At 51.2% G+C, this 13,252-nt stretch overlaps 1 protein-coding gene across 2 annotated transcripts in view; it reads right to left on the bottom strand.

Moving 5' to 3' along the window:
* KNOP1 (lysine rich nucleolar protein 1) overlaps positions 1 to 13,252 on the bottom strand; it is a 46,970-nt gene that overhangs the window by 31,216 nt on the left and 2,502 nt on the right. For both annotated transcript variants that reach the window (XM_075319138.1, XM_075319139.1), the window contains exons 2-3: positions 3,207 to 3,334; positions 814 to 1,816 (exon numbers count right to left, since the gene is read on the bottom strand). In XM_075319138.1, the coding sequence (XP_075175253.1) occupies positions 814 to 1,812 (999 nt within the window). In that variant the 5' untranslated portion in view covers positions 1,813 to 1,816; positions 3,207 to 3,334. The remainder of the gene's footprint in view (positions 1 to 813; positions 1,817 to 3,206; positions 3,335 to 13,252) is intronic.

The following is a 13,252-nucleotide window of genomic DNA, read 5'->3' as shown; positions in this document are numbered from 1 at the left end:
CACCACCACATCTCCAATGCTGAGCACCGGAGCTCAAACACTGGAGAAATGATGGTGAAGGACCGATGCTAATGTCAGGATCATGTGACCATAATGGGTGGATGTTGAAGAACCTGTGGTGTAATCAATTGTAATGATGAGGACGTGTCTAAGTTCAAAAAAATGAATTGTGCCTGCACTAAAAGGGACAGTGACTGATCCCAGTAAACGTTCCGCCCCTAGGACTGAAATCTAAAAGGTATTTGCTTCATTTACCTAAGCATATTAAGTCTTTGAGCATTACTCCCTAAGGGGACTGCTCTCACCCCCAGGTGGTGGATCCATAGGGCGATCTATAGAAGGTCCGTGGATATTCAATCCAGAAGTGTAAGGCTGGAGATCCGCAGGTGAGGCAAGTCCAAGGCGCAGGTGCGCGAGTGCAATGTAGCTGCCAAAAATGCCCGGCCGGTGGCAATCATGGCAATAGGAGCAGACAGTTTGTGTCTGGGCAGTGTGGGACATCACACAGGTGCAGTATGGGAGCCTTCAAGACATAGATGTCAGGAGCCTTGAAGGCCCCCGTAATGCAATGTAGGACGTCACACGCTGCCAAAACACAAACGCTCTTCTTCTTGCCACCGATCGGGGCATTCCTGGCAGCTGCTTTGCACTTACACACCTTCACCTTGGACTTACGTTGCCTGCAAACTTCCACTTCTGGATGAAATATCCAGAAACCTTCAATAGATCGTCTAATTCATGACCTAGGGGTGAGTCCCCATAAGGAGTCATGCTCATCGTTGTTTCACCCATGTCTGGATATGTAATACATACTTGCTTCTTGCTTGATTTTTTTGTCTTTTTGGTTTCTTTACTCTTCAGCTTCTTCTTGGGAACTTCCGCTGTATCTTCATTTGCAGAGGCCTCATCCTTTACCATCTTCTCCTTTTTCCTCCTCTTTGACTTTTGCTTTTCTTCTTCATGACGAGTCTCATGTAAATATTCATCGGCACCATCCGATAACGCATCCGTTTCTTTTACTTTACTTCTCTTTTTCTTTGAGGCACCATCAGATACGACGTTCCGGTCTTTACCTCCGTTTCCATTCACATCTGATTCTCCGTGTCCAGACTCCTCATCAGTGATTGGTCGTTTTCTCTTTTTCTTCTTTTTGGAGGCCCTTAAAGATTCATCGTCATCCTCATGGTGGAGATCATGACCATCAATGACGTCATTTTCGCTCTGTACAGAGGCCGCCTTCTTTTTCTTTTTCATCTTCTTTCCTTCCGTATGGTCAGACATCTCGGGCTTGTCCTCCTGAGGAGATCCTGACTGTTCTTCTAGCACAGAAACCTTTTTCTTTTTTTTCTGGCTGACTGGGACATCCGTACCAAGATTTATGTTCTTTGTTGCTCCATCCTCGAGATTCCTCTTGGCTAGCTTAGACATCTTCTTGAGTTTCTTTTTCTTTATAATCTCTTTACTATCCTCTACAGCAGAATGGTTTTGTTTTTTATGCACGGGATCATTACTTTCGAGGACATCTTCTGGAACCTTTTTCTTTTTCTTCTTTTTTGGGACATCATCGTTCATTTTCGGGTCACACAATGCTACATCTTGATCTAGTGCTTTACCTTTCCTCTTTTTTTTTGGAACTACTTCCATTATTTCGGAAGCGTCGTCTGTGACGCTGGCTTTCTTTTTCTTCTTCTTTCCATTACTAGGACACTGCAATTTCTTTACTACACTCTTCCCGGATTCGTCACGCTTGTGTTTCTTCTTTTTCTTTGTTGGTTCAGTGCAGGTTATATATTCCTCATCACTGTCCATCATAATGCTGTGTAATTGCAAAATTTAAAATTATTTTTTAAAAAGTGTACTAGCCGCATAATGCTTTCCTGCAGTGAAAAGCAAAAAGAATATATATAGCACAGTATAAAACTGATCAGCCAGAACATTAAATCCACCTTAATATTGTTTGGTCCTCCTTGTTCAGCCTAAGGGTGCGTGCCCACGATCAATGTTTGCGCTGCGTCCAAACACTGCATTGTACAGTACAAGTACAGTGGATGGGATTTCTAGAACTCTCCTGCCCACTGTGTGTGTACGGCCCGCAGCGAAAACCGACATGTGGTGTGGCTTTCCAAACATGTCAATTCTTTGCTGCGTAGTCGCAAGCGTTCTCCACAGGGAGAACAGCGATAGACGTGGCGGGTCCTGACCTGCGGGCCGTCAACCTTGAACACAGGAAACCGCAGCTCCTTGTGCCCACGATCAGGGTTCGTGGCGCTGCAGTCTCCTGCACTTGAGGCCCGCAGGTCAGGTCCCGCCATGTCCAGAATGCAGCAGATCCGGATCGCGGGCAGCTGTGGTCTCCTGCGTTCAAGACTCGAGGCCCGCAGGTCAGGACCCGCCATGTCCAGAATGCAGCAGGTCCTGATCGCGGGCACGGGCAGCTGCGGTCTCCTGCGTTCAAAACTCGAGGCCCGCAGGTCAGGTCCCACCATGTCCAAGACACAGCAGGTCCTGATCGCGGGCACGGGCAGCTGTGGTCTCCTGCATTCAAGACTCGAGGCCCGCAGGTCAGGACCAGTTATGTCCAGAATGCAGCAGGTCCTGATCGCGGGCAGCTGCGGTCTCCTGCATTCAAAACTCGAGGCCCGCAGGTCAGGTACTACCATGTCCAAGACGTGGTAGGTCCTGATCGTGGGCAGCTGCGGTCTCCTGCGTTCAAGACTCGTGGCCCGCAGATCGGGACCCGCCATGTCCAGAACGCAGCAGGTCCTGATCGTGGGCATGTACCCTAAGGCCTCATTCAGACGTCAGGATCCCCCCCCCCCCCAGAACGAAAAAAAACAGACTGAGTTTGGTCAGAGCTTCATCAGTTTATTTTGCTGATGAGAACAAAAACTAAGATTTTCTATCCTCTCCTATCAGTGAAAAACAGATGGCATCCAAGTGTTGTCCGATTTTTTTATGAACCCACAGACTTTCATTGCAGTTTGATCTGACACTTGGATCAATGTCAGACATGTCTCCTCTATTATACAGAAAAATAACAAAAAAAAAAAATAGAAATCGGTTATGTGAACAGCCCCGCAGTGCTATCCGTGAAAAACACACAATTCCTGCATGGGAAAAATGGAAACCTGAATGAGCCCTAAACATCTCTGCCCCATCAAGATAAGGGTTTCCCAAGATCTGTGTAGGGCCGTGTTCCCACTTACCTTTTTAATTTGTGCCGAAAGTCAACAGTTCAAGCAAAATGGATGCGATTTTATGAAAACTCCTGCTGCCCACTGTGCTGTTAAGGATGATGATGGAGTTTTTGGTGCATTCCTTCCCTATAGGAAGCCTAAAAAAAAACCAAAAAAAAACATAGAAAACATAAATCTTTCTTTTTAAGTGCAGAGTCCTAATGTTTAAACAGAATCCAATTGCAAATCGTGGTTCAGCGAAAAACTCTGACTACCGTATATTATGTGGAAATATGGCCTCGGTGTCCTAGATTATCCGGCCACAAGATGTTAGCAGAAGATCATTGACGTCTTGCCGCTCTGCTTTCAATTTTTCCTCCTCATCGTCAAATTTTTTTTATTATTTTTCATCCTACAAAGTTGGGTCTAGTCTTGTTTTGACCAAGTCGACCTGTAGTTTTTGTCATTACCATTTTGGGGCCTTTCTGATCTTTTATCTCACATTTCTGGGGCGGTGAGGTGACCATAAAATAGCAATTTTGTCATTGTAATTTTGACGTTGAACATATTGGATAAATATTATATATTTTTAGATTAAACCATTATGCCTGGCGCAAAACCAACAAAAAAAGAGAATTTTGTTTACTTATTTGTTATACCAGGGGGTGTATAAGCTCAGAGGGAGGAGCTACACTTTTAGGTGTAGTACTTTGTGTGTCCTCCGGAGGCAGAAGCTAAACACCCAAGGTCTGGGTCTCCCAAGACGGAACTATAAGAAAAAGAATTTACGGTAAGTAACAAAATTCTCTTTTTCTTTATCGTTCCTTTGGGAGACCCAGACCATGGGACGTTCCAAAGCAGTCCCTGGGTGGGAAATGAACAGAAAAACTAAGAAGTAGGCAGAACCTAACTTCACAAATGGGCGACCGCCGCCTGAAGGATGCGTCTGCCCAAGCTCGCATCTGCCGAAGCATGAGCATGCACTTGGTAGTGCTTCGAGAAGGTATGCAGGCTAGCCCAAGTGGCAGCCTGACAGACTTGTTGAGCCGTAGCCTGGTGCCTAAAAGCCCAAGAGGCACCGACAGCTCTGGTCGAGTGTGCTTTGATCCCCGGCGGGGGAGGCGCCTGCGTTCTCTGGTAGGCGTCCGAAATGGTCGACCTAATCCAACGGGCTAAGGTCGGCTTAGAAGCAGGGAGGCCCTTGCGCCGACCTGTGGTTAGCACAAAAAGAGAGGTGCACCGCCTAAGCGCAGCGGTGCGAGACACATAGATCCGAAGAGCACGCACCAGATCTAGAGTATGTAGAGCTTTTTCAAAGCGATGAACAGGGGCCGGACAGAAGGAAGGTAAGGTAATGTCCTGGTTAAGGTGGAAGGGAGAGACCACCTTAGGAAGAAAGTCCGGAGTCGGACGGAGAACCACCCTGTCTTGATGAAAGACTAAAAAAGGTGACTCCGAGGAGAGCGCAGCCAAATCAGAGACTCTCCTGAGAGAAGTTATGGCAACTAGAAAGGCCACTTTCTGTGAAAAACGATACAAAGAAACCTCCCTAAGAGGCTCAAAGGGGGGTTTCTGCAAGACTGTGAGAACCAAGTTAAGGTCCCAGGGGTCCAAGGGCCGCCGGTAAGGCGGAATGATGTGAGACGCGCCCTGCATGAAGGTGCGGACCTGAGCCAGCCGAGCGAGACGCCGCTGGAACAGAACTGACAGAGCCGAAACTTGTCCCTTGAGCGAGTTGAGGGACAGTCCTAGCTGCAGACCGGACTGTAGAAAAGACAGAAGAGTCGGCAAGGAGAATGGCCAAGGAGGATGGCCGGTAGAGCGACACCAGGACAGGAAAATTTTCCAAGTCCTGTGATAGATCTTAGCGGAGGAAGACTTGCGCGCCCGAGTCATAGTGGAGATGACTTCAGGGGGAATACCAGAAGCCGTCAAAATCCAGGACTCAAGAGCCACGCCATCAATTTGAGGGCCGCAGAATTCGGGCGGAAAAACGGACCTTGCGAGAGTAGATCTGGACGGTCCGGGAGATGCCACGGCATCTCTACGGACAGTTGGAGCAGATCCGGATACCAAGCTCGCCTGGGCCAGTCCGGTGCAATGAGGATGACTCGACGACCCTCCATTCTGATCTTGCGCAGGACTCTGGGCAAGAGAGCTAGAGGGGGAAACACGTAGGACAGACGAAACTGGGACCAGTCCTGAACCAGAGCGTCTGCGGCGAAGGCCTGAGGATCGTGGGAGCGAGCCACGTAAACAGGAACTTTGTTGTTGTGACGGGATGCCATTAGGTCCACGTCCGGAGTGCCCCATTTGCGGCAGATCGACTGAAATACTGCCGGGTGCAGGGACCACTCGCCACCGTCCACGGATTGACGGCTGAGATAATCTGCCTCCCAGTTGTCCACGCCTGGGATGTGGACTGCAGATATGGTGGACCTGGAGTCTTCCGCCCATTGAAGAATGCATTCTACCTCCATCATTGCCAGGCGGCTGCGTGTCCCGCTTTGATGATTGATGTAGGCAACCGCTGTCGCGTTGTCTGACTGGACTCGAATGTGCCTGCCCGCCAGCAGGTGGTGAAACGCTAGGAGAGCTAGAAGCACGGCTCTGGTTTCCAGCACATTGATTGAAAGGGCTGACTCGGACGGAGTCCAAGTGCCCTGTGCTCTGGTGGAGACATACCGCTCCCCAGTCGGATAGACTGGCATCTGTGGTGAGAATCACCCAGGACGGGGCCAGGAAGGAGCGCCCTTGGGACAGGGAGAGGGGCCGAAGCCACCACTGAATAGAGCTCCTGGTCCGTGGCGACAGAGCCACTAACTTGTGTAAGGAGGAAGGCCGCTTGTCCCAACAGCGGAGAATGTCCAGCTGCAGGGGGCGCAGATGGAACTGGGCAAAGGGAACAGCCTCCATGGACGCCACCATTTGACCCAGCACCTGCATCAGACGCCTGAGGGTATAACGGCGGGGCCTCAGGGTATAACGGAGGGGCCTCAGGAGAGAGCGCACCGCCAACAGGAGTGACAGCTGTTTGTTTAAGGGCAACTTCACGAGTGCCGGCAAAGTCTCGAACTGCAGCCCTAGGTACTTGAGACTCTGGGTCGGAGTCCGAGTGGATTTGGGAAGATTGACAAGCCACCCGAATTGGGCTAGAGTGGCGAGAGTGAGCGAGACACTCCGCTGACAGTCTGCGCTGGATGGAGCCTTGACTAGAAGGTCGTCCAGGTAAGGGAGCACTGCCAACCCCTGGAGGTGCAGAACCGCAATCACTGCTGCCATGACCTTGGGGAATACCCGAGGGGCCGTGGCTAACCCGAAGGGGAGAGCCACGAATTGGAAATGATCTTCTCCTATTGCAAAACGTAGCCAACGCTGGTGTGAAACTGCAATTGGCACATGTAGATAGGCATCTTTGATGTCGATGGACGCCAGGAAATCCCCTTGGGTCATTGAGGCAATGACTGATCGCAGAGACTCCATGCGAAAGTGCCGCACCCGAACATGCTTGTTGAGAAGCTTGAGATCCAGGATGGGCCGGAAGGTACCGTCCTTTTTGGGAACTAGGAAGAGGTTTGAGTAAAAACCTCTGAACCGTTTCCGGGCGGGAACTGGTACAATTACTCCGTTGGCCTGCAAGGCTGCCACGGCCTGAGAGAAGGCGGCGGCCTTGGAGCAGGGGGGAGTTGAGAGAAAAAATCTGTTTGGCGGGCTGGAAGAGAATTCTATCCTGTAGCCGTGAGAGATGATATCTCTCACCCACTGATCGGAGACTTGTTGAAACCAAGCTTCGCCAAAGTGGGATAGCCTGCCACCGACTAAGGACGTTGCTGGAGTGGGCAGAGAGTCACGAGGAGGCTGCCTTAGTGGCAGAACCTCCTGCGGTCTTCTGTGGACGCGCTTTTGGGCGCCAGTTGGATTTCTGGTCCTTAGCTGAGTTAGCAGACGAGGCAGAGGGCTTAGAGGACGACCAGTTGGAGGAACGAAAGGAGCGAAACCTCGACTGATTGCTACCCTGGGCGGGTTTCCTGGTCTTGGTTTGTGGCATGGAAGTACTCTTCCCGCCAGTAGCTTGTTTAATAATTTCATCCAGCTGTTCACCGAACAGCCGGGAACCAGCAAAAGGGAGCCCAGCAAGGTACATCTTTGAAGAAGCATCTGCCTTCCACTCTCGAAGCCACAAGATCCTGCGGATAAGGAGGGAATTATCCGAAGCCACCACAGTGCGGTGAGAAGTCTCTAGCATGGCAGACATGGCATAAGATGAAAAAGCTGAAGCTTGAGAAGTTAAGGCAACCATCTCGGGCATAGATTCCCTGGTGAGGGAATGCATCTACTCTAGAGAAGCAGAGATGGCTTTGAGAGCCCACACTGCTGCAAAAGTTGGGGAAAACGCGGCCCCCGCCGCTTCATACACGGATTTGGCCAGAAGGTCAATCTGACGGTCAGTGGAATCCCTAAGGGAAGTGCCATCAGCCACCGACACAACGGTCCGGGCTGAGAGCCTAGACACCGGAGGGTCTACCTTTGGGGAGTGAGCCCACTCCTTGACCACCTCAGGTGGAAAGGGAAAACGGTCATCAGAACCACGCTTTGGGAAGCGTTTGTCAGGACAGGCCCTGGGTTTGGTCACAGCGGTCTGAAAACTGGAGTGGTTAAAGAACACACTCTTTACTCTCTTAGGCGAGGTAAACTGGTGCTTTTCTGCCAGAGAGGGTTGCTCCTCTGATACTGGCGGATTGAGATCCAGTACAGAATTAATGGAAGCAATCAAGTCACTAAGATCTGAGTCACCCTCAGAAAGTTAGCCTCCGAGCCCCCTGTAAAGGCATCCTCCTCATCCTGCGAGTCAGCTCTTGAATCAGAGCCGCGGGATGAGGAGGGGGGGGAAACCCTTCGGCGCTTCTTAGGAGGACGGGGTCTGTGCCCTGCTGATGAATCCTCTGTGAGCTCCAGTGGACGGAGGTCAGATGATAGGGATCCTAAAGGACCCTTAGCAAGAGCATTAGAGTCACCCTGTGAAGGGGGCTGATGCATATTCATCAAAGTCCTGGACAGAAGTCCCATGGACTCAGCAAAAGACTGGGAGATAGACCTAGAGAAGGACTCTACCCAGGCCGGGGGTTCAGCCACAGGTGCAGAAGCAGCTTGAGAGACCACTGGGGGTGAGACTCCAGGCTGTGGCACCTCCAAGTTAGAGCAGACATCACAATGTGGATAGGTGCTCGGTTCAGGCAGCAGGAGCTTACATGCAGCGCATACAGTATAAAGCTTTGGAGCCTTGCTCCTCGTGTGAGACATGCTGCTGGAGTGGGGACAGCTTCTACAAAGAGAATGAACCCCAGGGAGTATATACAGAGGTCCACAACCAGAGACCGGCTGTGGCTTACCAGACCGCTGGAAGCGGTGTTGTGTGCCCTCCAGATCCCGAAGCCCGGACCACCAATGCACAGCACCTCAGCAGGGATGCAGAGTGCAGGATGGCCCAGCACAGAGTGAACCCTGTCCAAGAAAATGGCCGCCGGAGCGAAGAGAGGGGGCAGGACTTGGGGGCGTCCCTGTAGGAAAGCGGGATCTGGAGGGCCATAGAGACCTGCAGGGGAGGAGACACGCACAAACAGTGGGGAGGGTCCCTCCCCTGTGCAGGACGGCCGCCGGGAGGAGCCGTGCCTGTCCCTCTGCATGAGTGACATGCGAGGGCAGGTAACAGAAACTAGGCCTCCGGCGAAGCCGGGGCCTAAATTTGAGCAGCGAGGCCGACGCGCAGGCACCATTGGCGCAGTTCTCGGGCGAAAACCAGAGAACCCGCCGGAAATGCCAAAATAAATACAGCAAACACACTCTCCCCATACAATAAAGAACAGGGACCCCCAACATATGAACGTCTCAGGTACTTAGCTGCTGAGACGCAGGGCCAGGTCCCTGGGGATGAGTGCTCCGGTCCAGCAGGGTCCTGAAGGGCTGCGGATGGAGACCGGTCTCCTGCCAGGCATGGAGACCGCGCTGGCTCCCACTTCAAGCCAGAGCCCAGGAGGGATGGTGAAGGAGGACGGCATGTAAGGCTCCAGCCTTGGAAATCAACCTTACAACACCACCGACACAGTGGGGTGAGAAGGGACATGCCGGGAGTCCAGACGTGGACCCGCACTTCTTCAATCTCTTTCCAAAAAGCAAAAAATCATATGAGAATGCATGTGTGGATGTATGCCTCCTGAACACAAAGCGATAAACTGGCTGGGACTGGCTCACCAGGGGGTGTATAAGCTCAGAGGGAGGAGCTACACTTTTAGGTGTAGTACTTTGTGTGTCCTCCGGAGGCAGAAGCTAAACACCCAAGGTCTGGATCTCCCAAAGGAACGATAAAGAAAGTTATTTTTTTATATTTGATTTACATTTGTAGAAAAAGGAGTGATATGAAGGTATATATTATATATACGGGGGCTGCTGATAAATCTTTGGCTTTGTGATCTTTTTTGTTTCTATGGTAACGAATCTTACATCACATGAAAGCCTTATGTGTTTTCAAAATGTTGTGTTTGTTGCTTATGGCAACAGTGTTCTAAAACAAAATGTCGAAGTCTAATGCGATATTCACAGCAACTGAGAGCAGAGGAGGGATAAAATTCTTGTTTTTGCAAGAAAAGTCCGCAAAGGATATTCCTGGTGATATGTCGCAGACATTGGGGGGGGATCAATGCCCTTCATATTCTACAGTCAAGAACTGGGTTGCCAAATTTAAAACGGGCCACTTCAGCACCAATGATGAGGAACGTCCTGGACGACAGAGTGGTTGTTGTTTCAGAGATCGTCGATGCTGTGCACAACCTCATACTGGAGAATCCACGAATTTCAGCTAAAGCAATAGCAGACATCATGGGGATTTCCCGTGAACGTGTTTGTGTCATTATCCATGAACATTTGGACATGAGGACGCGATCTGCAAAGTGGGTCATCAAATGTGTGACAACAGATCAGAGAAGCAGCGAGTGACAACTTCCCGGTCCATTTGTCAGCGGTTCCGGACTGATAAGACCTTCCTGGATCGACTGGTCACTATGGATGAGACCTGGATTTATTTGTATGACCCTGAAAACAAGGAGCAATCGATAGAGTGGAGGCACAGTGGTTGTACTCATCCAAAGACGTTCAGGGTGCTAAAATCAGCCACTAAGGTGAAGGTGTCTGTGTTGTGGGATAAGGAGGGTGTGCTGATAGTGGACTACCCTCATAAGGGTTCCACCATCAAGGCAAGGTATTATATTAAACTTTTGGACCAATTGAAGGCAGCTCTGAAGGCCAAGAGCTGTCCAAAGGAATCTTGTTTCTGCAAGACAACGCCTCCGCTCACACTGCACAAGCGACCACGGCAACACTGGCAGAGCTGGGCTTCTAGCTGGTTGGCCACCCACTATTCACCAGATATAGCTCCCTCTGACTATAATTTCCAAACCTGAAGAAACACATCAAGGGTACCAAATTTCACACCATTTCTGATGCCATGGCTGCTGTGGATGCCTGGTTTGAGGCACAACCGAAATCCTTCTTGTTGCTAGGCTTACAGAACTTGGAATACCGATGTAAGAAGTGTGGTGTCATCAGTGGAGAGTGTGTGGAATAAATGGAAAGTTTCATCGGCCTCTCGTTTCTTTCTATGAATATAAATATATATATGACTTTTGATGATCCCCTTCCCACTGCAGAAGGGGGAGTGGCCAGTAAAGCCCAGTTATTCCCAGTGCATGTATGTATGTAAATATATAAATATATATATATATATATTATATACACACACACACACACACACAGTACAGGGCTTCTGATGATTCTCTTCCCACTCCAGCAGGGAATAGCTAGTAAAGCCCAGTTTCCCCCAGTGAGTCCATATGCGTGCGTGATATAGATTATATAATAGATAGATAGATAGATAGATAGATAGATAGATAGATAGATAGATATATACACATATATATATATATACACACATACATATATATATACACACATACATATATATATACACACATACACACACACACACACAGTGAGTCCATGCGTGCATATATCTATATATATAATTGCCTTATTCTGTCTGTCTTGCTCCAAAATTCTGTCGTTACCGCGACAAGCGTCTCATTGGCCGCTCGCCTCGGCTCCGCCCCCCCGCACGGATTGGCCGCTCGCCCAGGCTCCACTCCCACACGGATTGGCCTCTCGCCCCGGCCCCCTGCACGCATTGGCAACTCGCCACGCCCCCCTCACGCATTGCACGCTCGCTCTGGCCCCGCCCCCCGCACGCATTCCCCGAACCGACACGGAGCCCCGACTCCTAGGTGAGTGCTGTACCCCCGGGAGCCCACACCAGCGTACGCCGGCAACCGAGCCGACACATACCCTCACATTGCTGGGGTTGCCGGCGTACGCTGGTGTGGGCTACCGTGCGTGCAGGGGGCGGGGTACGCTGGTAACCATGGTACACATCGGGTAATATTGTGTAGCATGGTTACCAGCGTACACCGGCTCCCGGTACACATGTGCAGAAGAGAGAAGACAGAAGAAAGAAGACCCCCGATCATACTCACCGGAAGCCGACCGGGAGCAGGTGAGTGCATCAAGGTCCTGCAGCGGCGGAACACACACACACACACACACACACACACATCAGATCACACTCACTCTCACACACACCTCACACACACCTCACACACACATCAGATCGCATCCACACACTCACAACATCCAGTGATATCTCTTGCTTCTCGGCGACGATACGGTGCGTGCAGTGACCTTCCAGGACCTGCCGGAGGATCACATGGCCGGAAGCATGTGGTATCTACGGATGTTATGAGCGTGAGCGTGTATGTGCGATATCGTCAATGTGTGTGTGCGTGTATGCGATCGGATGTGTGCGTGTATGCGATCGGATGTGTGCGTGTCGGCAGAAGGCAGAGGAGCACTGCGTGCAGAACAGCTGCTGGGACCGCCCACCGGAGGGCACAGGCAGAAGTGGGGTGTGAGTGTATGCGATCAGATGTGTGCGTGTATACTGTCTGATGTGTGACTGTGGAGCACGATGGAGGGGGGGGGTGCGCGGCATGGGGGATGGAGCACGATGGGGGGTGCGCAGCATGGGGGATGGAGCACGATGGGGGGTGCGCAGCATGGGGGATGGAGCACGATGGGGGGTGCGCAGCATGGGGGATGGAGCACGATGGGGGGTGCGCAGCATGGGGGATGGAGCACGATGGGGGGTGCGCAGCATGGGGGATGGAGCACGATGGGGGGTGCGCAGCATGGGGGATGGAGCACGATGGGGGGTGCGCAGCATGGGGGATGGAGCACGATGGGGGGTGCGCAGCATGGGGGATGGAGCACGATGGGGGGTGCGCAGCATGGGGGATGGAGCACGATGGGGGGTGCGCAGCATGGGGGATGGAGCACGATGGGGGGTGCGCAGCATGGGGGATGGAGCACGATGGGGGGTGCGCAGCATGGGGGATGGAGCACGATGGGGGGTGCGCAGCATGGGGGGATGGAGCACGATGGGGGTGCACACCTCCCCCCAATACACACACACACACACACACACTCTGCCACACACGCACCGCACAACACACCACACACACTGGGAACCACAAACACCGCCTTACACAGACACCCACACACACAGACAATGCCGCACACACACAACACCCAACACACAAACACCGCAGCATACACAAATATACGCACATACCGCGCAACACACACACATTGCACAAAACATACCTCCCCCAAAACACACACACGCACCCCACACCCACACAAACCACGCAACACACACAGCACCACACACAGCACCACACACAGACAACACTGCAGACACACAGCGCTCCACACAAACAACACCGCTCTCACACCCCCCCCACACCCAGACAACACCCAGAACATTTACAGCCCCTACACAAACACTTGGCAACTACACACAACAACATCTATATATATAACAAAAATCATACATTAACTACACAATAAATTCTAGAATACCCGATGCGTTAGAATCGGGCCACCTTCTAGTATACATATATATATATATATAT

The sequence above is a fragment of the Anomaloglossus baeobatrachus genome, chromosome 7, assembly GCF_048569485.1.
Source record: "Anomaloglossus baeobatrachus isolate aAnoBae1 chromosome 7, aAnoBae1.hap1, whole genome shotgun sequence".
In the NCBI taxonomy this organism is placed as follows: domain Eukaryota; kingdom Metazoa; phylum Chordata; class Amphibia; order Anura; family Aromobatidae; genus Anomaloglossus; species Anomaloglossus baeobatrachus.
This window is presented reverse-complemented; position numbering and strand designations above follow the sequence as displayed.